The sequence below is a fragment of the Protopterus annectens genome, chromosome 6.part1, assembly GCF_019279795.1.
Source record: "Protopterus annectens isolate FY-2018-M chromosome 6.part1, PAN1.0, whole genome shotgun sequence".
NCBI classification, from domain to species: domain Eukaryota; kingdom Metazoa; phylum Chordata; order Ceratodontiformes; family Protopteridae; genus Protopterus; species Protopterus annectens.
In genome coordinates this window covers 58,777,894-58,801,850 of record NC_056738.1, presented here as the reverse complement: position 1 = coordinate 58,801,850, position 23,957 = coordinate 58,777,894, and the positions used below count along the sequence as shown (strand labels likewise).

The following is a 23,957-nucleotide window of genomic DNA, read 5'->3' as shown; positions in this document are numbered from 1 at the left end:
TAAAAGTGCAGGAGAAAAGAGAACTAGCAGATCTAAGGGAAAAATTGAAGAGTAGACTTTGGCATGCCTTGAAGCAATCAGATAAGAAAAAGCTGTTAGACCAGTGTTATAAACTTTAATACCACCACAGGAATGGGGGGAACCAATTTCAAAACAGATGAGAAACAAAAAAACAATGCCAGCCAATATCTAAAATAATAATTCTGCTCATTATTAAGCATTTTTATTAACTTACATTGCGGTTGGTCAATCAGCATTTTCTTTAGTGATTTGAGAGTGCTTATATCTGCTTTGAAAACTTCTTGGGCCTCTTCGAAAGCCTGGCTGCTTTAGGTCATTTGTTTTAATATCTAATTTTCATAATTGCACACCCTTTTAAAGGGTATGTAGGATCTCTGATTGGTGGCAGCATGTTACTGTATTATTTTGGGGAAGGGGCACAGCTGGAAATCTATGTCAAGCTTTCCTAGAAGTGTCTGGATGTGCGACATGTAATTTATGCAAGTGGGAGTGTATCAGAGGTCTTAAACTGGGACACATTGCTCTGGAGTGTGTAATAAATAGCTACATTAGGGGTGGACAGAAGTATACAGTCCAGTCCCAGGTTATACAGCATGTTCCTGTTGGGTTTACTATCAAAAGACTGAATCCCAAAAAGACTGAAAATTCAAAATATTGAATGATGGAATTTGCCCCTTCTCCACTGTTGTGCGATCTTGGAGTTGGTATATATATTTAGCAGAGGGTGTGTTGGTCGCAGCCCCCACATGAGGGGAGCAGGGAGGCTTGCCCCTTGCATTAATAATGTATTCAATATTTTGAATTTTCAGTCTTTTTGTGATTCAGTCTTTTGACTTTCAGTCATTTGATAGTAAACCGTTCCTGTTGTGCTGTTAGGGGAAATTGTGAAATTTTACTCCCATTTAAATGACAGTCACACAATGAAGTCAGCAGTGAAGACTGAAGCTCCTTAGTTACTGAACCAGGATAGTAAGGGATGTCATATTATTGTTGACAGTCTAGTGGCATACTATCCGTACATGACACCTGTACCTGACAAATCTGGACTGATTAGACTAACTGGCCTAATAAACATACAGGGTGTGGTCATTTTATTATGTAAAAGTCATAGCTACCGAATCGTTACAGTGGTGATACAACATTGTAAGAAATCGCTCCATTAACTTATTATATGAATGATATGCAGGAAAGCTGGCGATATTGAAGTGTATTAACCCACCAGTTAGTTTTAAAGATAGTGAGGGAACTGCATGGCCCAAAAATCTAAGCACAGAACACATCAGAAGACTATATGAAAAACTGTGTACAGGGAGAGTTTTTATTCTTTCAGAATGTTAGTTGAACCTTAACTGCTCCGCAACTAACACAGCAAAACAAAGTGGGGATTAAGGGGAGAGGAGACACCCCCCTTCCCCAGGCTATATGAGTGATAATAAAAATGTATTATTTACATAAACTGGCATCTGATATTACCCTTTAAAAAGGGTGACACATGAATAAGTTTCAGTCCAGACTATGTTTACTTCACATGGACCTGTTGCTGTTGACTTCTGAGTTGAATAAAAGACTGACTGAAGTATATCAGAAAAACTCATGGAACTTTAGCATTTCTGAATAACTCGGTAACGTAGCTTTTAAACTCGCATATCCAGAATGTGGAATACTTACTAACAACTTTCAATTATGATGCTTACAGCATGGTCACTAAATGTATCTTCATTCTTAAATTGTCAGATTAATATGACTCAGTATCATATACCATTGAAATCTGTTAAAAGATTCTTAATAATAAATGCATGCCAAACTCTTTCAGTATGGAGCAGCCTGGAACTTAGAATTTAAGACTTAAAATAAAGATGGTACCTCATAATTAGATGCAACTGAGAGCCATGTTGATCACTATTGCTTTTTTATTTTAGTTACCGACATTGCTGGTAGTGGGGTATGCATGCGGTCAGTCAGCTGTTGTATGCATGAGGTGGACCTTTTTGCTGCACATTCAATTGCTGCACATTCAATGTGGTGCTTCTTTGAGATATAGTCTCATTATTTTCACAATTACCAAAGCAAGCAATACATGCTGACAGGAAGGGGTGCAGTATAAAACTACACATATCTATCAAATGACCCTGATTTTTGGCTCAAATGTTCTGTCCCTTCTAAAACTGTTACATTTTGAGAGTAAAGGTGGCAGGTTACACTTCATATACAATGACAAGTTAACAGTCCTAACATTTAAAAAAAGTACCTCTGATTACTTCTGGATGTATCCCTAATTCTGGATGCAAGAGGCTGGAAGCTATAACAGGAACATACAAACGAAACTGACAGTGTCAAAATATCAACTGCAGCCTTTCGAACGTCCCATAGTAAATTTAACAAGTCAGCTACGTTTTTTGTATTGCATATGACAGCAGCATATTAAATCATATCCTTTCGATAAATAAAGTATTCAGTAAATTCAAACTTAACTTGTGTTATTCCTATTCCTACCTAGGGAAAATGACTTGGCAGCTTTCAATCAAAAGGTGGGCGGTGTACTGACATCACTGTCACAGGCGGGGTTTGGGCGTGGCTTGCTACTGCGCATCGGATGAGTTAATACACTTCAGTATCACCACAAAGCTAACAAAGGGTTTTCAGGAATACCACCCAAGCAACCACACATCCTAATAGGCGATATTTTACTTGAAACTGAAGGTGAGCCAGTAAAGTACAACATCGCCTCCTAATAGTACATTAGTATTTTGTTATGCTACTTTATGTTATAACTAAGCTGAACGACTACCCCATTAACCACACCCCCCTTTACATACCACTACAAAAAAATTTTACCAGGAAAGGACTAAAGTGAAGCCGTACAAATTACAGCAAAAGGCATCACTCAAAGACACCCGATACAAAATATTATTTTGGGAAGGTAATTCTACCTCTTGGACCATAAGGTCTGTATAAATTTCCCAGTTGATAAAATCTGTAGCATTTGTGCTCTCTCTTGGCTGCCCTATATTCAGATATTGTGGAAGACAACATCAGCTACTGCAGTCCCACCTAAGACCCACCCATCATAAAAAAAAAATATCAGTACCAATTAGACTAGTCTAAATACTCCGTGAAGTCTCTTTATAATCTACTCAATCTAGCACTGTTTGGAACACATACACACTAGCTATAATGAGTTAACTACTATTGGAACGTCTCTTCAACCCTCTTTCAAAAAAATAAAATAGCAGTACGATCCACAACCACTCACAAACACTATTACAAGTTACGAAAAAAAATTCATCACAAAAACACCAACAGTTACTTAAAAAAAAACGAAGAAAAAGAAAATCAATCAATTTCAGCTGCAAGGTCTACAGCAATCCTGTTAAGGGCATTCATTCCTTCAGCAAACAGACATCCTGCAACATACCATTTCTGCTCTTTAGTGAGAGGGATAGAAAGATGGGATGAAGAGAAGGATTGCAGGTCCAACGGCTTCTATTCTTGCTCAAATACTAAAAGACGATGTGCAGAATTTTACAGAGGGCATTTCCTGAGGGGAAAAGAGAAGAGGAGTGTGTGTTGTACTATAAAATACAATCAGACTGATGGGGAACTTTCAGACTTATTCAAGCTATGCACTTCATTCTGAGCGCATAAACCCAAGTAATGAACAGAACAGAATGGTTACTACCTATAATAGATACACGGGACATATATGGCATAATTAGAAAACACTGGCACAGATTATGATATTGTAGTACCGTTCCCATTACCCTTGCACAAACTAGATTTAGCTGTGTGTAGGAGTTGAATCTACACGATCTCAGACTGGCTGTACTGACTCAACTTCAGATTCTAACTCTGAAGAAGTGTGCATATTTATTAGTGAATCTATATATAACTATTGTTTTCACAAAAAAATTCTTGTTGTATAGTGTTTGTGCTTTGTAAGTAACCTTTCCTTCCTAGATAGTGTGCTTTTTCTTTCCCCGGGGTGGGTGTCTAATCAAGTTAAAAGAGTGAAGAGAATGCAGAAACCACCAAGCAGGTTGAAGGCATGTGCTTGTAGCATGCACCACCTGGATGGGGTGCCATTCTTTTGGCTTGGCCAGTAAGTAAAGGTATGGTAACCAGTTTCCATTGAATAGCTTTCAATTTCTGGAATTATTGATTGACTGAAATCCTTAGTGATTTACCAAATAATCAAAAATTTTATGAGGAACACAACAAAAATATGAGGCAATATCGGGGATGTTCTGCAAAGTCAGAGACAGCTGAGATTTATGCTCCAGTGTGGTTTGTTTCTGTTTTTATATCTTGTTCAACATAAAGCACTAGTTCAAATGCATCAGTTAATATTTCTCTTTGGTCCTTTCTGGCAATATATGACTACTTACCAACATCTCAGAAATGTAACCATGTGGTTAAAAAAGACTACAGTTCCCATTTCTCTGTGTTATATGCTAGTAAAAAAAATAAATAAATGTTTGTTTTCAGCTGCAGTTTTTGCATCACATATGCACTTTTCCATTTGATCAGAGGCATTATCAAAACATAATCAAAGCTAATATGCAAAAAGACATACCAAATCTATGGTTTAATTGGTAGAATAATGTAAAATAGTGGAAACTCTTTGTTTTATGTAATGCAGTGTTTTGTAGGAGGTCATGTTCTGACCTCTGCCTAACTGTAAGTTCATTGTCCACAGGTCAACTTCATTCATATATAGGAGACTTTTATAGATCAGAGTATAACCATCTGTAGTGAAGACTGGGTCATGTATGTGATAAGACTGATAAAATGGATTTGGGAGGCAAAGGGCCATACAGTTATGCAGCTTTGTACCTGTATGGTAATCTTTTTTATCATTTTACCAGAAAAGGATCCTGAGTTCTCTGCCCATATAAGTCTGTGCTGCAGGGAAGGGAAGTCATAATATTAGAGCATCAAGCATACCATACAGTACATTACTGAAGCACCAGAATGCCAGTGCTATGTAGCAAGGATCATGAAAGATATATAACATGTATAACTAGTCAGTTGCAATGGAAGGCATTAGAAATACAGAGGGTTAACAATGTATAGGGAGTGAACTCTATCATATTGACATGACCAGAATTTTAGCATCAGACAAGAAAATAGAAACAGTGTCTTTGTCATATAACATGTTTATGCAAAAAGCAAGCTATATGTCTTTGTCTGTTTCGCAATCATGTGTAATATAAACAGAGCGGAAGGAAGCATACAAAACATGAATGCACAAGCAATTCTATGTCATAATTAAGCCTGATACTGAATCAGTATATGGAGGGTCTGTAAAATATGAACTGCAAAAATATGTCTTCTTTAAAGGATATTATTTCATGTGCAACATATAGTTAAGCCGTTTAGTTTACCGAAGAGAATAAAAGTAAGATATTTAATTTATACATTGTCTTGTTGTTGTCATAATCTTTTACAGAAAGATATACTGGGTTGATGCATATAAAGACTGTTTGAATGTGGCTGAACTTGATGGAAGGTTCCGGAAGAAATTGGTTGATCACTGTGTAGATGTGAACAAGACATACTGCTTTGAGTATCCTAGGGCCGTTGCCCTTCATCCTAAGTATGGGTATGTCTGCTATGCAGGTGGATTTTGTAGGCAGCATTGCCAAATAACTTTAGCTTAGTATATTACAATGCAATCATGCGATTGTGTTTTCTGAAAAATGTTAAATGACACGTATTTTATGAAGTAAAGTATTGGCTGTTAAAAATGGACAATAACAGTGGTGTGCCTTTTCAAAATGTGTTCTAAAGTTTCTACTGAATTATTTGTATGCATAAGGAAATTAATCTTACTTCATTTTTTTTTATTCAACAGATATGTTTATTGGACAGATTGGGGCTACAATGCCTACATTGGACGGGCAGGCATGGATGGTGGTAATAAGACAGCAATAATTACCACCAAATTGGAATGGCCTAATGGGCTGACAATCGACTACACAAATGACCATATTTACTGGGCAGATGCACACCTGAACTATATTGAGTATGTCCTTAAAGCAGATTAAAATAGTACCATTACCATTTGAAAATTAACAAGATTATTTTTTTAATCAATATCCGTGTGAAGTAATTCTAAACTGTTTAAGGCAGTTATACACATGACACAATAACTTTCTGACCTTGGCTGGCTCTTTAATAAGTATCATTTTAATAATTTCTGTACCTTTATCCTATAATAAAGTACAGTTTAATTTGGCAGAGTATGGAGTTATGAGACTGAACATACATTTCTGAATATGTCCTTGCTTATTTATACCGGCTATAAATACATTTTAGTAAGAGGTGGCAGGCTCCTGTTAATTCAAACCTGTGTGTTTCTCCTCAAAGCATACTGTCATGGTACCACTTGAATCATTAAATGCCCTCTAAGCACAATTATCAGTCTATCCCATAAGATTTGGCCTTAATTTAATGTATATGCAGCTACTTTCACTAGAGCCCATGGTGATCTGTTTTCACAGACTTCCAGATATGGTTGCTAGTGGCCACACTCGTATGACTTGGCATCTGTGGAAGCTGAAGGAGTTCCCAGATAATTTGAATAACTAGAGACCTGCTCAGTTGTTAATCACAGTGTGAGCTTAAACATAGTAGTTAATGTCTGATTTCTTTGAGCAACTTCTCTGTAGCAGTGAAGTCTGTTAGCATGGACATCTAACATATGGATATGGAATACGGTTAGTCTAAACAGCAAAAATGTAATAGTAGACATGCCCCCAACACTGGACTTAAGCTGCCTTCCCAACATTCATAACAGTCCTTATTGAAATATTTAAAGTAATGAAAAATGAATGCTGAAAATGCACAAAGCTTGATGGTCTTGTAAAATTACATACAGATGATTCTAGAGTAAACCATATATAGTGACACTCTAAAACTGTGACAGGAACATTTATTTAATGTTGATGTTCATGGGGCTTTTCCCCTGTTTGTACTCATACATTAAAATATTGTTGCTGCATAAACATACTTCCATAAAAAATATTTACTGCATTGTAGTAAACATATTTTCTTTTATAAAGGTACTGTGACCTAGAGGGACGCCACAGGCATACAGTATATACAAATCTGCCTCATCCGTTTGCTATGACCCTGTTTGAAGATACTATCTACTGGACAGACTGGAATACTAGAACAGTAGAGAAAGGAAACAAATATGACGGTTCTGGAAGAGAAGTACTGGTGAATACAACACACAGGCCTTTTGACATTCATGTTTACCATCCTTATAGACAACCTATAGGTAAGCAGCATTTTGAGATGTTTTAAGTTCTATTAGATTTTCAAAATGACGATTACTGTTTCTAAATTGTATTCTAAGATATCTAATTTGATCATCTTCTAATTATTGTTTTAAAAATACCTTCTAAAGAAGTTTCCAGAATTATTATAAATAATCATTTTTTTCATTACTTTATCCTTAGTGTTGTTATACATTTTTAGCTTTTTTTGTCATTTTTTTTCTTTTTTTTTTCACCAGACTGAGCCTGAAATTTGCCCTTTTAGATCAGTATTCAACCCCAGTTCACACAGTAAAGTAAATAAATAGTGCATGAAAATCTTCACTCCCTACAGAAACTTTGTTTTTCTTCAGTTGTAGAGGATTGACAGAAAATATATTCTGGCTAGCATTAACTTTTATTTTATGGAATGTAGTATTCTAATAGTTGTTTAAATTGTTCCATACTTAAGTATCATTTCATACTTAACAGTAAACATTTTTATCAGCTTCAATATATTCTATCCTCTACTGCCATAGCAGGGATGGGGTGAACAGGATACTTGGCCTAGGTGCCAACTTGTAGTGGGCACCAAACATTTAAAAAAATTTGGCTGCTTAGAAGCTGTCAATTATGCAATTGCATGATCACTCAGTAAACAACTTATACATTGTATAAATGTCAAACTGTCTTTTTTTTAAGTAAATAAACTTTAAAAACCCAGAAGACATACACAGTTAGTTTACAAGCTATCTGTATGTGATCATAGCTTCAGTCACTTAATAGTGACAGGGTAGGGGGCATCAAGTGGTTGTGCTGCCCAGGGCTCCAAAACTCCATGTTATTGTTCTGATATCAAGTGATATAAAAATAATAGAATAGTCGTCCATACAGGACTATATGTCACAGGCATAAGGACAACCCACTACCTGAAACTTCTTATAGAATTGCTTGTTGCCATGTTCCCATGATGATGCTAGTCTCCCAGCTGTCCAGTTCTCCATTGCTGCACTTTGGGTTTGGATTGACAGCTGACTCTGCAGAGTGGTGTCAGTTGAGTTACTTGTTTTATTTGTGGAAGGTTTGCTTCTTGGCATTGCTGTTATTAATATTATGTCAAGTGACCATTTTTTTTACTTTTTTTCATGTTATCTGATATAGTATTTGCCAGTCTTTTTAAGTATTTTTGGCATTTGGATGTAAGGCTCTTGGCCTGTCCTCTTTACAGCTTCAAAACACCACAGTTGTTATTTGAAGAACTTTCTCGTGGGTGTCACATTATACCTGGTGATAGGCACTCTTGCTGTGGCCCTTGTTTAGGTATATAGCTTAACTCAACAGTTTGTTCCAACTGCAGAAGACTCAACAGGGCTACAGTTGACTGAGTTGAGATAAGTTCTCTTCTTATCTTTTGCAATATCCATCACCAGTAGATTTCAAGTCTCCCAAATCAGAAGACTCTGATACTAAGCCCTTCATTGCATCAATTAACCTATCCATTTTGGTGTTAGATTGGCCTTATCCATCTTACCTTTAGTGAGAATATCTGAGATTATACCATAGATAATTTGTTGGGGACTCATGAATGGGATAACATGTTTAGGAGCTGCTTCTGTCCATTAACAGTATAAGGGGCTATCCTGAGGTAAAATTTGTATTACTAATCCATAGATTTAAGTTGTGCTGGAATATAAAAAAGGATGAGTTTTGTTTTACATGGATTGGGAGTTTGTTCCAGAGCAGTAATATCCTCTGCAAGATATACATACCCCTCCACACCATTCTTTTGATGTTGCAGAAGAGATTTAAATCCCTGGACCAAGTATTTCTCTTGCATTTCACTTGCTAAAGCAGTAAGTCCATCAGTATTGGGGCAGAGGGTGCATTGTATACCAGACAGAAGTAACCTCTTAGCAGTCTGTAGGATACCAAGTATGGCATCTGGGCTTTGAAACAGTCCACGTAGGAGAAATTGCTTGGGCCTTGCACCATTTTAATAAGATACTTCTGTGGGCATTCTAGTTGCTGCATGTATCTGGACAGATACATGCCAAAGGAGGATTTATACTCAAAGACCGGCGTAATAAGAACTGAGCAAAGGGGGTCAATGACATCCCTAGATTGATACAATACCTTTGTTTATAAGCTGAGCATTATAGAAGAACTTTCTTATGACAGTGGACATATGTTGGCCAAAAGTTAGGTCACTGTTCACATAAGTCCCTGAATAAGTACCTGAATCCCAAACAACTGGGTCAACTCTTAGGGGCATATTGTCAGTGTGGTAGCTTTCCAGTGTCAACAACTTTCTAAAGGATAAAGTAATGCATTTATTGTCTTTTAGTTTCAGTCCATGATTCTGGTACCACTTGTTTGTTTGGAACAAATATTCATGCAAGATGGTGAAGTCATTTGGGGATTCAGTGACTGCTTGTAGCTTGCAATCATCTGCAAACTAAGTCAGCCAGAGCCCTTTGGTATTGGCTTCTACTTCAGAGAAATAGATGCCAAACCCTAGAGGTCCATCAATGAACTGTGGGGACTCCTCTGGTAACAGGTTCCTTTGTGGGGGTAGCTTCCCCTATTTTGATCTCCTGCATTTGTGAACCATTTTGCAATTTAGTGGGTGATGTAGGGTTTTATTCCCAATTTACTTAGCTTTTCTACTAAGCTTGAGTGGGAGATTGTCTTAAAAGGTTTGGCCAAGTCGAAGGATGCAGTGTGTACCCTTTTACCTCATTCTTTGCTTTAGTGACATTTTCAAAAAGGTCCACTAGGTTTAGTAAGCATGACCTGCCATTGACAAATCCAAACTGAGCCGGATCCAGTGTTTCGAGCTTCCCTATATCCTTATTGATTAATTCTATGATACGTCTTTCCATGACATTGCATATAAGTCTGGCCAGACATATGAGTCTGTAACTACCAGGATCTATGGAAGGTCCTCCCTTATGCAGGGGCATACCTTTCAACCTCTAAGTGCAAGAAATCTGTGCAAAGCTAAAAATAATGGGAGAACAAAGGCCCAAAATTGGACCATTTTTTAAATCTTACTCTTACAAACCTAGAAAGTTGCTAGAATAATTGGTTTTGCATTATCATGAATTTTCTGAAGGCTATGAAGCAGTGGCAGCTGGTGACTTCAAATCAAAGGGGGCTGCAGGAGACAGCTGAATGGGTGGGTCCAGTGGGAAGGGGTGTGGCCAACTAGAAAGGGGTAAAGCTATGCTCAAAACCAAAAAAACTGGAACTGTAATTAAATGAACTGCCTTGGATGCCAAACTGTCATTATGAGAGTCCAGAAAAAAATATTTCAGTGCATTAGCTACATGACAGCTTACTTAATATCTTGATGGAATCAAAAAGGTTGCGAGGCATGAAAAAATAAATTACTTTTTAAATACATTACTGGAATGCCAGTCAAAATCAAGTATAAGAAAAACAAGCAGCACTCAACTCAAACCACTTCTCCTTGCACTGCAGTTCTAATTATAATTTATATTCAGCATTATAAAAGTACCAAGCAACATGCTGAAAGTAGCAATCTCTGTGATACACCCATTTGTAAAAATTTTTCTTATCCAAAAAAAAAATCTGCTGGCTAACAGCAGCTATCTACTTGTTTCAAGGGGAAAACATGATCAAAGTAAAACAATGAATAGCAAACAAGAAACAAGCTCAAGATAAATTGCTTTAAGGATTACTGCACAGGATATGGACCATGCATGATAGAATAGCATTCTGTTTAGTTTATGGGTAAAGCCTGCAAAGGTGACTGCAAGTCTCCAACAAATGTAATGAGCTTCTGAAAATATTGTAATCCTGTCCTTTATTACAAATACTGTCACATGCATTTCAATACCTAAGGCTTATACGTTATCTAGTTATGTAAATATTCTCTGCATGGCAACAACAAAAAGGCTTTCAATGTTGGCACTTCTTTAACAGTATGCTTATTAAAGCCTACTTGCATCTTACAATCTCAGACAAGGTTACTTGATGGTCATTAAAGCATTGCTACTTAAACACAAAGCAACAGGCACTGAAACAGCATGCATTTTATGAATAATAAGAAGCATAAATCAACAGTATAAAATATGACAGAAAACCAGAACATTCTGCACAGTCAAGGACAGATGAAAAGCCACTGTAGTACTTGTGTCTACCTTGGATGGGAGGATACTCTGCACACTCACACTGCATAACTGCTCCTTGCCTTACTTGGACTTATCCAGAGTCACTACATGGGAGAGTGGGGTGCAACAAGTATGTCACAATTTGAAATGTCTCTGGCTGACGGTGATGGCCCTGATACATTTGTCCTACCTCTCAACCTCAGAGCAAGAAATCTGGACAAAGCCATACAGAGAAGTGGGACAAAGGCCCCAAAATAAAGACAATTTTTAAATATTGCTCTTATAAACTTAAAAGATAATAGAATAGTAGGTCTTGCATTAGTATGAATTTTCTAAAGGGTATGAAATCTATAACCCAAATGTCTGTCATTATTTTCTAACTTCGCTCTTTAATGATTTGCCACTAATTTGCCAGAAAAACAGAATTTTATTAAAAACGGACCAAACGTAATGCAAAAATATAAAATAGCCACACAGTACAGCTGGGAACCTGTGAAAGAAGGGACAGTTTTTAAATATTAGTACTGTCAACTTGAGCAGCTGACAAAATAAGAGAATCTACATGCATTTCTGAAATAAAAGTAATCTATAACTCTGATTATTACAGTTATGTATTAATTGTAAACCCTCCATATTTTCTTCCAAAATTACAATTTTGCAGAGGGATTATTAGGGGGAGAGCAACATTTTGAGGCAAAACTGGGGCCAGTTGAGAGCTTTGGATGTGCCTAATTCTATAAAGTGATTTATTTGCATGTACCTCTCAACCTCTTAGTGCAGGAAATCTGGACAAGGGCAAATATATTGGGGGAACATACAAACAGTACTAAAAATTGCTCTTGTATAAACTTAGACATTTGATAGAATAACAGGTCTTGCTTTAGCATGCATTTTTCTGAAGGTTATGAAGTCTGAAGCTCACTGTCTGTCATTATTTGTTGACTTCATTCTTAAATGATATGCCAGAAAACCACACATTTTATGAAGAACAAACCGAAAATAAGAAGCAAAAATCTATTCATTCTGCAAAAATCTGGACAGTTGAGAGGTATAGTTCAGCTGGAGCTGTCTTTGTGTTTGCTGCCCCCCCCTCAAAAAATCATGGTTGAATGGGCCTCTCCCCTGCAGCCATTCCAATGTCCCGTTACTTGGCTATTTTGCCCCATTTACCATAAACACTGTAATGTGCATATTGCCTTACTTCTATGATGATTTGGATTTCATTTTAAAGTTATATTTTGGATTTTACAACACAGACACTAATAGACATCTGCTAAACAAACCAATGCAGTCTCACAATGTAAATAGACTTAGCATTAAAACTTCTCTGCCCTTGAAACTCACATTCATTGGAATAACATTGAAACCCACATTCAAAGAAAATACATTTGGCCAGTGGCAGATAAAGATTAACTTTGGGCTGTTTTCAAGTCATAGGCCCCTTGCACATGAAACATACATGTGTTCTTTGATACTCCTTCCTGATTGTATTAAATCATATTCCTTGTATAATACAGTACAGTTGTTAAAGGGCATTTTAAATTTATTGTTTTAAACATTTTTCCGATGAACAATGAAACAAAATGCATGCACCAATAATGACAAAACTGCCCAATTCAGAACATGTCCATCATAAAAGTCTACTCAAACTTCCACAATCCACCAGTATCAGTAAATATGCACAATCTCTGCAGAAGTAAAAGTCATCTAAACAATTCCACATTAAGTAGATCTGCAACTAATGAAGAGGTTGCAGCTGACAAACAACTTTATATTTCATTGTTTCATCTACAAATAAAGTACCTGTTGCCCTTGAGGAATAAATTTCCTATGTTACATTAAAAAATGATAAGCTAATAATATTGCAGTAGGGAATTGATGGCAAACTGATAACAGGTTCATAGTTACTAGATATCTTTGCCAAAGAGGACATTTGCAGGACTGCAGCATCCACCCCATTTACAACACAGTATAGTATCAGCAATGCATCTACATACTGTGGGAGTAGAACCCACTGCCTTCTGCATCAAAAAGCAAGCACACTACCTGTTGTGTTGTTAAGAATGCAAACAGACTAGTATAAGCAGCACTAAGCTTTTCTTCCTTTGAAGCTCTCAGCTCCTTGTAAAATTCACTTGATATTCAACTGTATTTCTCAACTTTACAGCACAAGAAATCTGGAAAAAGCTAAAATGTATTGGGGGGGGGGACAAATCCCCAAAAAACAGGGACACATTTTAAACATTGCTTGTATAATCTTGGAAAGTTGCTAGAATAAAATGCTGTGTTAACACCATGCAGTTCACTGCCAAGACTTGAACCCAGGACCCTGTGCAAAATAGTCAGAGCAACATATTGCTAAACCAAATCAGTTGTTTCTTGGAAGAGAGGAAGACTGAAACTTAAATGGCTACCATTTAATGAACACCTGGACAAAGCCAATGATGGGGGAATACAGCCCCCAAACATATTCAGTGAATTCAGTTCTCACCATAACTGTCAACCTCTTAGCAAAAAACACTTGGACAAAGCCAATAATGGAGGAATGCAATCCCAAAATACATAGGGACAAATTTCAAATTTTCATCTTGTAAACTTAGACAATTGCTAGAATAAAATGTTTTGTGTTACCATGTACATTCTGAATATGAAGTCTGAAATTCAAATGCCTGTCATTCTTTATTTATTTAACACTTGTTAACCAGGAAAGTCTGACTTGGAACAAAGTCAATTTTCAGCAGAGGCTCAGGGAGAAAAACTCCAGACACATTTTTGCAACATGGGAGAAAACCAGAGCAAACCCACACGAACACTGGGAGGACATGCAGACTCCACACAGAAGGCACCTCAGCCAAGAATCAAACCAGATGACTTCTAGCTGTGAGGCAACAATGCTATCACTGCACCATCAATTATTTAGTGATTTAAAACTCCAGAAAACACAGATTTTATGAGGAACAGAACAAAATTATGAAGCAAAAATCCAAAATGTTTTCACAAATGGTGGTGGTTAAGGAATTCAGGCTCTTGCTACCTGCACCCAAGGTATAGGGTTTGAGCCTGAGTTATTCTCTAACCACCACCAGGAAAAAATGTATTTGCAATTTACTGGCCTGCTCAGAGTGGACAAGCTGCAGCAGTAAGGTTCTTTTTTGCTTGAGTGGATAAGCATAGGGTTCTGCACATTTCAATTACTTTTCTGGTGATGTAGATCATGTGACTGATACCAGCACCCCCCTGCAGTTCACTGCCATGGCTGTAACACTGAAGCTCTAATGTAATATACAACTCTTTTGTTGACTACCAATGTTGTGCTAGAACTAATATATAGCTAAGCAGCTCTTGACCATGTGACCGTAAAACCTGCATGGCATTCAGTTTTGCACTAGAACACAGACAGTGTTTCTAAAGACTCCCCATTGACTTAAAGTTTTGAATACATAATACCATAAACAGGCAACAGGCTGTTATGGGATGTTGATATTTGCAAGACAGAAATATGAACATTAACACAAACTCAGCCAGTTAGCTACGTAAGTAATTGTATTTATTTTGACATTTGACTATTGAGCGAGGTCAATGCATCAAACAGAGGTAGAGTGTCATTTTACTGAAGAACTAAGGGAAATAGATTGAAGAAGAGAATAACAAACTATAAATGTGGCAAAAGTTACCATGAAAACCAGTCTGGTCTCAGTCGGTACCACAGAGAAGAAATAGAATTATAACATGAAAAACAAAACGATGAGATGGTAGTAAGACTTGTGTTACGTGATTCACATGATAAGTAGACTTCTCAGTCTACAAACAGAACTAAAAGCAGATAGTAAATGGACATGAATTGCCACATGCAGTGCAACAGTAGCAATATTGCAGTGTAAGGGATCAATGCTGTGCATCATACATTGTATGCCCTCCTTAAAAGTAACAGCTGATGTAACATGGTCACCCTAGCAGTAATATAACTTGTAGTGCAGTAATCTATACAAACACACACACACACAAGTACCTGCATTGAAGTCCCCCGGTTCTGCTGCTGTCCTTGTTTGCAGCAGCTTCCTCTAAGTCCCACGGTCTATGCATTCTCCCTCCTGCAAGTGCAGGCAAGCTATCCCCAGCCTGCAGATATTGCAGTCTGATCCTCTTCCAATCTATGCGGTTGTAACTGCATAGACTTCTGGGCCATCTCTGTCTGCAATGCCTTCTTCTGAATCTGGACTACTGTTTCACCAGTCCGGATTCCAGCATGCATGCGTGCACTTCCGGAAATTGAACTGCCGAGCATGCATGCATGCAGTTTGTTCCTGGACTCGTTGCTGGTTTATTTTTTCAGCTGGGGGGGGGGGGGGCTGCAGTCCTGCGCCACCCCTGCTATGAAGTTTGAAACTCAAATGTATGTTATTATTTAGTGACATAAGTTTTATGAGGAGCAGACTACAAATATGAGGTGAAAATCTGGGCAGTTGAGAAGTATGTGAAGGGGAATGGCTGTAGCTGTTCCCCATTCACATGGTACAAAACCTACATGGAAGCTGAGGTTGAATAGTGTTGTCAAGGGATTGTTAAACTGTGCTTCATCTGCTCCAAATATGAAAATTTGAACATTTGAGAGGTATGTGCAGGGGAATGACTGTAGCTGTTCTCCATTCACATGGTACAAAACCACATGGAGGCGGAGATTAAACAGCGCTATCAGGGCATTAAATTGTGCTTCATGCTGGTTAAGACACATCCATGAGTATTACCAGGACTCATCAATGTAGTATTTTTTTAGCTTTGATAGCACTTTTATGACTTAGTTTTGTGACAGCTGGCAGTGAGTCAGTTTCAGTTATATTCCGTGGGATAGATGGAAGGGTGAGGTGAGTAAAGTTTGAACTGAATTTGTCAACCAGTAGGTTTGTTATATCTTCAACCTCAGTGCATGTAACATCTTTCACAATAAGCTCAGTGTATTGCTGCATTGTGCTTCTGAGATTATGGTCATATACAATAATGATACCAATGCTGAGACCTTTGCCACCGGCATTAATGCAACACCTGCTATGAATAGTTAATTATCTCATACAAATTATGCTGCTACAACTAAGTACACTGTATACTTTTTGCATTCAACTTTGTAGGCACTTACAGTGGATATAAAAAGTGTACACACCCCTGTTAAAATGCCAGGTTTTTGTGATATAAAAAAATTACACCACAATAAATCATTTCAAAACTTTTCCCACCTTTAATGTGACCTATAACCTGTACAATTCAATTGAAAAACAATCAAATATGTTAGGGGAAAAATATTAAAAAATAAAAAACGTACAATATGCTGATTGCATAAGTTTGCACACCCTTAAACTAATACTTTGTTAAAGCACCTTTTGATTTAATTACAGCTTTCAGTCTTCTTGGGTAAGAGTCTGTCAGCATGGCACATCTTGACTTGGCAATATTTGCTCACATAAACCAGGATATTTTTGCTTTAGCTACACAGTGTCTAGGGGAAAAATATAAAAAATAAAAAACGTACAATCAGCTGATTGTATAAGTGTGCACACCCTTAAACTAATATTTTGTTAAAGCACCTTTTGATTTAATTACAGCTTTCAGTCTTCTTGGGTAGGAGTCTATCAGCATGGCACATCTTGACTTGGCAATATTTACCCACATAACAAACCAGGATATCATTGCTTTAGCTACACAGTGTCTGGGGTGTCACTGTTAATGTGTGACTGAGTTTGTACATGTGCACTCCTTGTTTTTTCACTAAATTTGTTTTACTATTCATTGCTTCATTAAGTTTTGCAGTCTGAGAAAGGACTTCATAAATTTTGTATCCATATCAATTTTTTTTAGTCAGTTATGCCACCTGGTGGACATGATCATATTGTACAAGCAGTTCTCTTTTGAATTTTTTTTAGCCTTTTTCAGACAGTATAATGTGTGTAAATGCACTCTACAGCTATATCTAGTTTAAATTCAACATTTTATTCATTATTTCACACTGTTTCTTGTCAAACATCTGACTTACATTCTTACCTCATTGCTTCAAATGCTTTAGAAACATTTTCAGATTTCAATGCAATAAATGATTTTTTTTATTTCCATAATCCAGCAACTTATTTTCATATATGTCTGTCTGTTCAAAAACATTTACAGTTTTGAACACACTTGTTTGCCTTGTACAAATCTTTGCATAGTATTGTTTTCTTCTACATGTTCTACAGAATTGATTAAATCCAAGACAATATTTCTTCTCATTCTTGTAGTCATTCGACACTGTCTCCCACCCTAAGCTTCTTAACAAACTAACTGAACTCAACCTCTCTGCTTCCACTATTAACTAGTTCTCTAGCTATCTTACTAACAGGCAGGTATCTGTTAGATGGCTGTCCACCTGCTCTCCCTTCTTAATTATCAACACAGGTGTTCCCCCAGGATCCATCCTAGGCCCCTTCTCTTTAATATTTTTACTAATAACCTTCACTCTGCTTGCTGCACATCTACTCTAATCCAATACTCAGACGACTCTACTCGTATCACTCTCGCCAACAACCCTACTGACCTACACTGCCTGACACAAACCTCATTTAACACTATTGAACACTGGCTAATCAATAACCAACTTATCCTTAACCCTCCCCAAAAAATAAGCTATTCCTCTTTCGCCCAAAATCAATAGCCAGTCTTACGACATCCTTCTCTCTCTCTTCCGTAGATAGCGCAATAATTCATTCAGACTCTCATACCAAACTGCTGTGGGTCTCTTTTGGTGATCAACTGTAATTTGACATTCACATACAACAGTCCATAAAAAAGACCAACCAAAAATTGGACTGTTGTACATAAACAAAAAATTCTTACCTATTGCTTGTAGGACCTCGCCTGCCCAACCCTTCCTCCTCCCTTGCCTTCTCTATGCCTCCCTTATTTTTATTCACCTCCAAGCAAACCTTTTAACTAAACTCAATCAGACATACAACCACATAGCTAGATTTGCCTGCAACCTTCCATACAAATCTCACCATTGCCTGGCCCTCAAACAAATTCAATGGCTTGAATTCTCTCAACTTCTACTACTATCTCAGCTTCAAGTGACTCATTCTTTACTATATAAACCGGCCAACTGCACCTCCCTATCTACTATCTTATCCCCTTATAAACCTTTTTGATCCCTCCGCAGTACTGACCAAAACCTACTGGACACCTACAGACCCAATAAAACCATAGGCAAACTACTTTACAAATGCAATATGCCTCAAACTTGGAACAAGTTCCCTAATCATCTACACTCTAGCCACTCTCCCAATATTTTTAAAAGAGAACTGAAGAGTTACCTGGCTACCTCTCCATCTTGTACTTGTCACCACCCCACCTAACTATAACCCACCCAATTTCTCTAGATCATAAATGTACTTGTTGCTTTTATATCCAGCTATTAATTGTTGATTGTCCTTATTTAATGACTTCATGATACTATGTATATTATATCTTTTATATCACATATGTATTTATTGTATAGCTCTGTAGATACTTCGCACCACATTTCTTTGATTATCAGGATTGTAGTATTGCTATACATTTTTGTTAACTTGTATTCTTTATATGGAGCTTTCTTCTCGTGTCTCCACCGAAAATGGGCCACCAGCCCAGTGGACCAACCCAGTTAACAAAGGACAAATAAATAAAATAAGTAGTCCCATGGTCAATTAAACAAGTGACCTCTTGGTTGTTTTTCTCTATTCTTACACGGATTTCCTTTTCATATCAGTTACGTTTGCAACACGGCCTCATTTTATTTCTTCATGTCAATGCAGACCCAAAGATTCCTTGACTTTGTAAATTCAAATGTCCTAGAGCAGCTCGTCTGTACTCTCCGCAGGGGAATAAATATCCTAGATTTGGTACTTCTGAAAATGTGAGAGTGCTGCACCCTCCTAGTGTGATGTCCTCACTGGTAAGATCAGGTCACAAAACAGTTTCCCTTGAAATAAAGGTAAAACTAGTCCCCACACCTGACCCCTAAAACTTTAAGAACTTCTTAACAGTAAATTATCCTAATTAACTCATTCCCTCCATTTCAGCTCTTGTGTGTACCTTTAACTCCCAGTGGGTGTGGCTTGAGCCTTTAAAAAAATAAGTTATCACCTTACAGTTCTAACAAATACTCATTGACAGAGGTCAAATATCAATACAAATGTGTTTGCAATAATGTATGCTTCAAGAAAAAATGTTCTAATAACTTGTATGTAGCAAGGTTTTGGAGTTATTAATGCAAATATGAGCAAGCAGTGTTTGACACCTAGAGGTGCAGGAGGAGGTAACTGCAGAAATGCCTGGAGGTGCACTTGGCTATAATGAGTTGGGCATAGCTCCCCCGTGTTCTCCCAAATCCAGAAAGCACAGTAACCCATGCAGAGGCATACACAATATCCATGTATGACCATATAAACAACAGCATAGAAATGCCAGTACCAGACCAAAATAAACCCAGGTCAAACCGCAAAAACAAGCCACCCTGGTGGACCCCAGGTATTAATAGGTTGTACAACAAATGAAAGAAAATATTGTTGAGAAGTAAGAGGGAATGTACCCAACAGAACAAAAAGCCTCTCATTAGTCTAAATAAGCAAACCAAGGAAGTAGTCAAGTCTTTGAAAGCAGACTTTGTGGTAAAAATAGCTACCAAGGCAAAGGATAACCAGAAGGTATTTTTCAGTTATATCCACAGTCTTAAGGACAACATCCAGCAATGTGCAGAATTAGTCGTAGATCGCATCATCTATACTCAGCCAGAAGTTATAGCAAATCTCCTGTTTGACAAATTTATCTCAAATTTCACCTCCCCATCACCTCCAGTTCTCCCCCAAGAAATACCCTCCAGCACTCCACTGCAAATTATCACCAAAGAACAGGTTGCCACTGTACTCTCTAAAGCTAAAAAAACACTTCTGATCTACCACTTTAAACAGCTTAAATCAGGGCTTATTAAGCCCATTAGGATCTCTGTTTAACCACAGCTTCTGGACCGGCTTTGTTCCAATAGATTGGAGGAGAGCAGCAGTAGTCCGTCTGCATAATGGTGGGACCATCTACTGATCCATGGAATCACAGACCCATAAGTCTGACTACTCTCATATCTATATCTATACCTCTCTGTGTATATGTGTGTGTGTGTGTGTGTGTGTGTGTATATATATATATATATATATATATATATATATATATATATGTGTGTGTGTATATGAAAGGCCATGGAAAGAATAATCATGGACCTGAGAAATAATGACATATGAAACCTCCAAACACTGGTCCCGAGTCAATTTGGCTTTGTCAAGAGCAGATCATGCATACTGAATCTGGTGGATTTTTTTGAGAAAGTCACTATGGCCGCAGATGAGGGTAAAACAGTACATACAGCCTACATTGACCTACCCAAGGCATTTGGCACAATTCCCCACTCAGGTATTATAAATAAACTCAAAAAAACAGGGCATAAATCCCTATGTCACCAGATGTATAGCCAGTTGGCTCATGGACAAGATACATTTTGTTAAAGTGGGTGAATCCAGATTCAGCAAGAGGCCATTTACTAGTGGTGTGCCAGAGGGCTCAGTGCTCAGACTACTCATATTCAGAGTGTAATTCTCTGAAGTTAAGGCAATTGTGGAAGGGCTCTGGATGACAAAGTTTGCCAAGGAATGCAAGCTAGGGGCAATCATGAAATCCCACAATGATGTAGATATCTTTCAGGATGGCCTAACTCAGACAAATGATTGATGTTAGAACCATGGCCTAAAACTAAATGTAAAAATGCATTATTATTCCCTTTGGGAAGTCAGATACCCCTGCAAATTACAACATCAGTAGTACACATGACCCCTAGGAGTAGACTCAGAGGTAAGATATCTAACCTCACAGATAGAGAGTAGCCTGAACTTTGACCACCGTGTGTCCACAGTGGGGAGGAAGTCCTTCTATGTGGCACAACTTATAAGTACATGTATATCATCCAGAGCCAAAGAAATTATAGCTCTGCTGTACTCTGCCCTCATTAGATCAATAATGGAATACAAAGCACCATCTGGCATGTACTTGACTTGGCACTTAGAGCAGCGGGAATGACCTCAGAGATTCCTCACAAAGAAAATGTAGGGTGTAAACAACATGTCCTATGCAGATAGATTAAAAGCCATATCCCTTTACTCTCCTATCTACTATTAAGGGTGACCTATACCTGACCTACAAGGCTCTCACAAATCCAGCCCTGATTGAGCGGTTATTCATCTGTAAGTCAAACAGCATGAGAGTCACCAGATCAAGGGATCTAAACTTAGCGCCTCAAACAAATCATGCTGGAGAAACATATGCATCTTAGAGATTGCCCCTTCTTTGGAAAAGGCTTCCTATTCACATTAAACATAGCCCTTCCCTAGCCCTCTTCAAATGCATTTTGGATTAATGGACAGGGAATTGCAAATTCACACCTAGGGTGGTGCCTATGTTCCTTATAGACAGGTGCAATCTGTAAGATACTCAATGCACAGGCACAAACCCATGCCATCTTCTTGCCCCTAGGGGCCATATATTGGGCACTATTGAGTAATATTGGTTAGGCTTGTAAGGGCTCTTAAGCCATTAGCTTAGTAATCTCCTATGAACCTATGAACTCTGAGGAGATAGGATGAAACTTGGTTTTAATCAACATCAGTAACATAATAAACAATCTAAGCATTTTCTGAAAGTCCTGTTGCTTTTTAAAACTTCTTGACAAATACATTTTAGACCTTTAAAACAATTTTAATTGAGCAGTCTATATGAATATTTTAAGTTGTATACATATGTGATCACTGTAATAATCATTGATGCAAGTACAAGTCTTTCCTCATAGGAATTTGGCAGAGGCAGCTGTCCATCTTTTCTGTCAGATTTCTGAAGCTGTCAGGCATTTTCAGAGGAAAGCTAGTCTGCTTTGCATGACAAAAAAAAAATCAACATTATGCTCAGTAGTAACAGGGACACTGTCCATGCATCTCCAGATATTCAGAACCTCCCATTTCACCCACCAGAGCTTCACCAGAACCTGACAACAGAGTCATTAGATTATTTCTGTAACACACAGGAGCAGTTAAGGGCCAAAGACTGGTAAAATCCCTAGAGTTATGTGGCCAGGAATAGGACACCTATGTCCAATCATGGCATCACCAGTAAGGGCAGCATTTCAATTGTGGTTATTGTAAGATAGGGCTGTACAATAGGGTATTAAACATATCACAGATGCCTTGTTCTAAGCTAGTGACCTGAGTAAGAAAGTGCACTGACAAGAAAAGAAATGTGTGTTCATCTCTGTTCAGATAACAGCACCCACCTTTTGCAAGACATTGTTTTCCTGTTAACATGAGGAGCATACAAAGGTTCCTTATTGTCTCCTGGAACTCCTGTTTTATAAATCATTATGTTATTTATCCTAGCAGGCAGTCCAGTCATGTTTCTTTCTGAGCAACACATTGGTTCAGATTGTAAAAACGTGTGCATTGTCTAGTGTCTGATAACATAACAGTAGAAGGAACCAACTTGTATATCTTCTGCTGTATAGCTGAAACATTTTGGGATTTAGCAGTGTGCAGTTTGTTGACTTACTGTATTATATGATTTAATAATCAGACTTCAGGTTGGCTGATACATCATTAGGTGCATAAACAGGGAAAGTAAAGATTAATTTATCTAAGTAATATAAATCTCAGGTATCCCTTAAATCCTTAAGAAAGTTATTGTCAGAAAGTAAATATAAATTCATCTACATAATACTTGTCTCAGAAATCAATTACAACCCTAAGTAAGTTGTTGGATAACTAAATGGTATATGAAAAAGTACTGATCAACAAAACACATCTCATAGTTGTTGTTGTTGTTGTGTCTTTTAGCTTTTCCCGGTTAGGGGTAGCCACAGCAGAACTCCGGTCCGCTAATGATTGGCAGTAGATTTTTATGTGCAGAGTTGCCGGCCCTGACGTACAACCTTCAACGAAGGTATGCCCATTCATGCATATCTCCACACAGAAGATGCTATAGCTGAGAATCGAACAGGACAATGTCTTACTGTGAGGTGACAACGCTACCGCAGCACCACCACTGCATAGTATAACTTCAGAAAACAAGACTTCATTTTTATGATATTATTTGATCCCTTGGAACTATAGCACCAAACCAGTACATCTCTTCAGTGTCTGGGCCAGGCCAGGTCAAAACTTGCACTGTTTATCTACAACATTTTGTGTCTGACTGAGAGAACTTATTTACAGACTATTTCCTCCACTCACATCACATCTTGCCTTTATAAGTAGATTTTCCAGGAGTGTATGTCAGTGAGACAGAACTTGGCAGCTCTTTTTTCTTTTTTTATTCTTCACATGGTTATAACTCTTCTGCCTGTACCCGTTCCACCCATTTGTCCTGTGTTGGAACAGCCAGGCCTCTGCATGGTTGGCAACAGCCTACAGCCCTTTATTCCCACTTGGATAGCACAATTGACCCATTTGTGCCCCTC

General features: G+C 37.8%; 1 protein-coding gene across 1 annotated transcript in view; it reads left to right on the top strand.

The window, feature by feature from the left end:
* Positions 1 to 23,957, top strand: part of LRP2 (LDL receptor related protein 2) — a 1,335,386-nt gene that overhangs the window by 892,292 nt on the left and 419,137 nt on the right. The window contains exons 51-53 of the mRNA XM_044075346.1: positions 5,471 to 5,623; positions 5,876 to 6,046; positions 7,086 to 7,306. Of these exons, the coding sequence (XP_043931281.1) occupies positions 5,471 to 5,623; positions 5,876 to 6,046; positions 7,086 to 7,306 (545 nt within the window). The remainder of the gene's footprint in view (positions 1 to 5,470; positions 5,624 to 5,875; positions 6,047 to 7,085; positions 7,307 to 23,957) is intronic.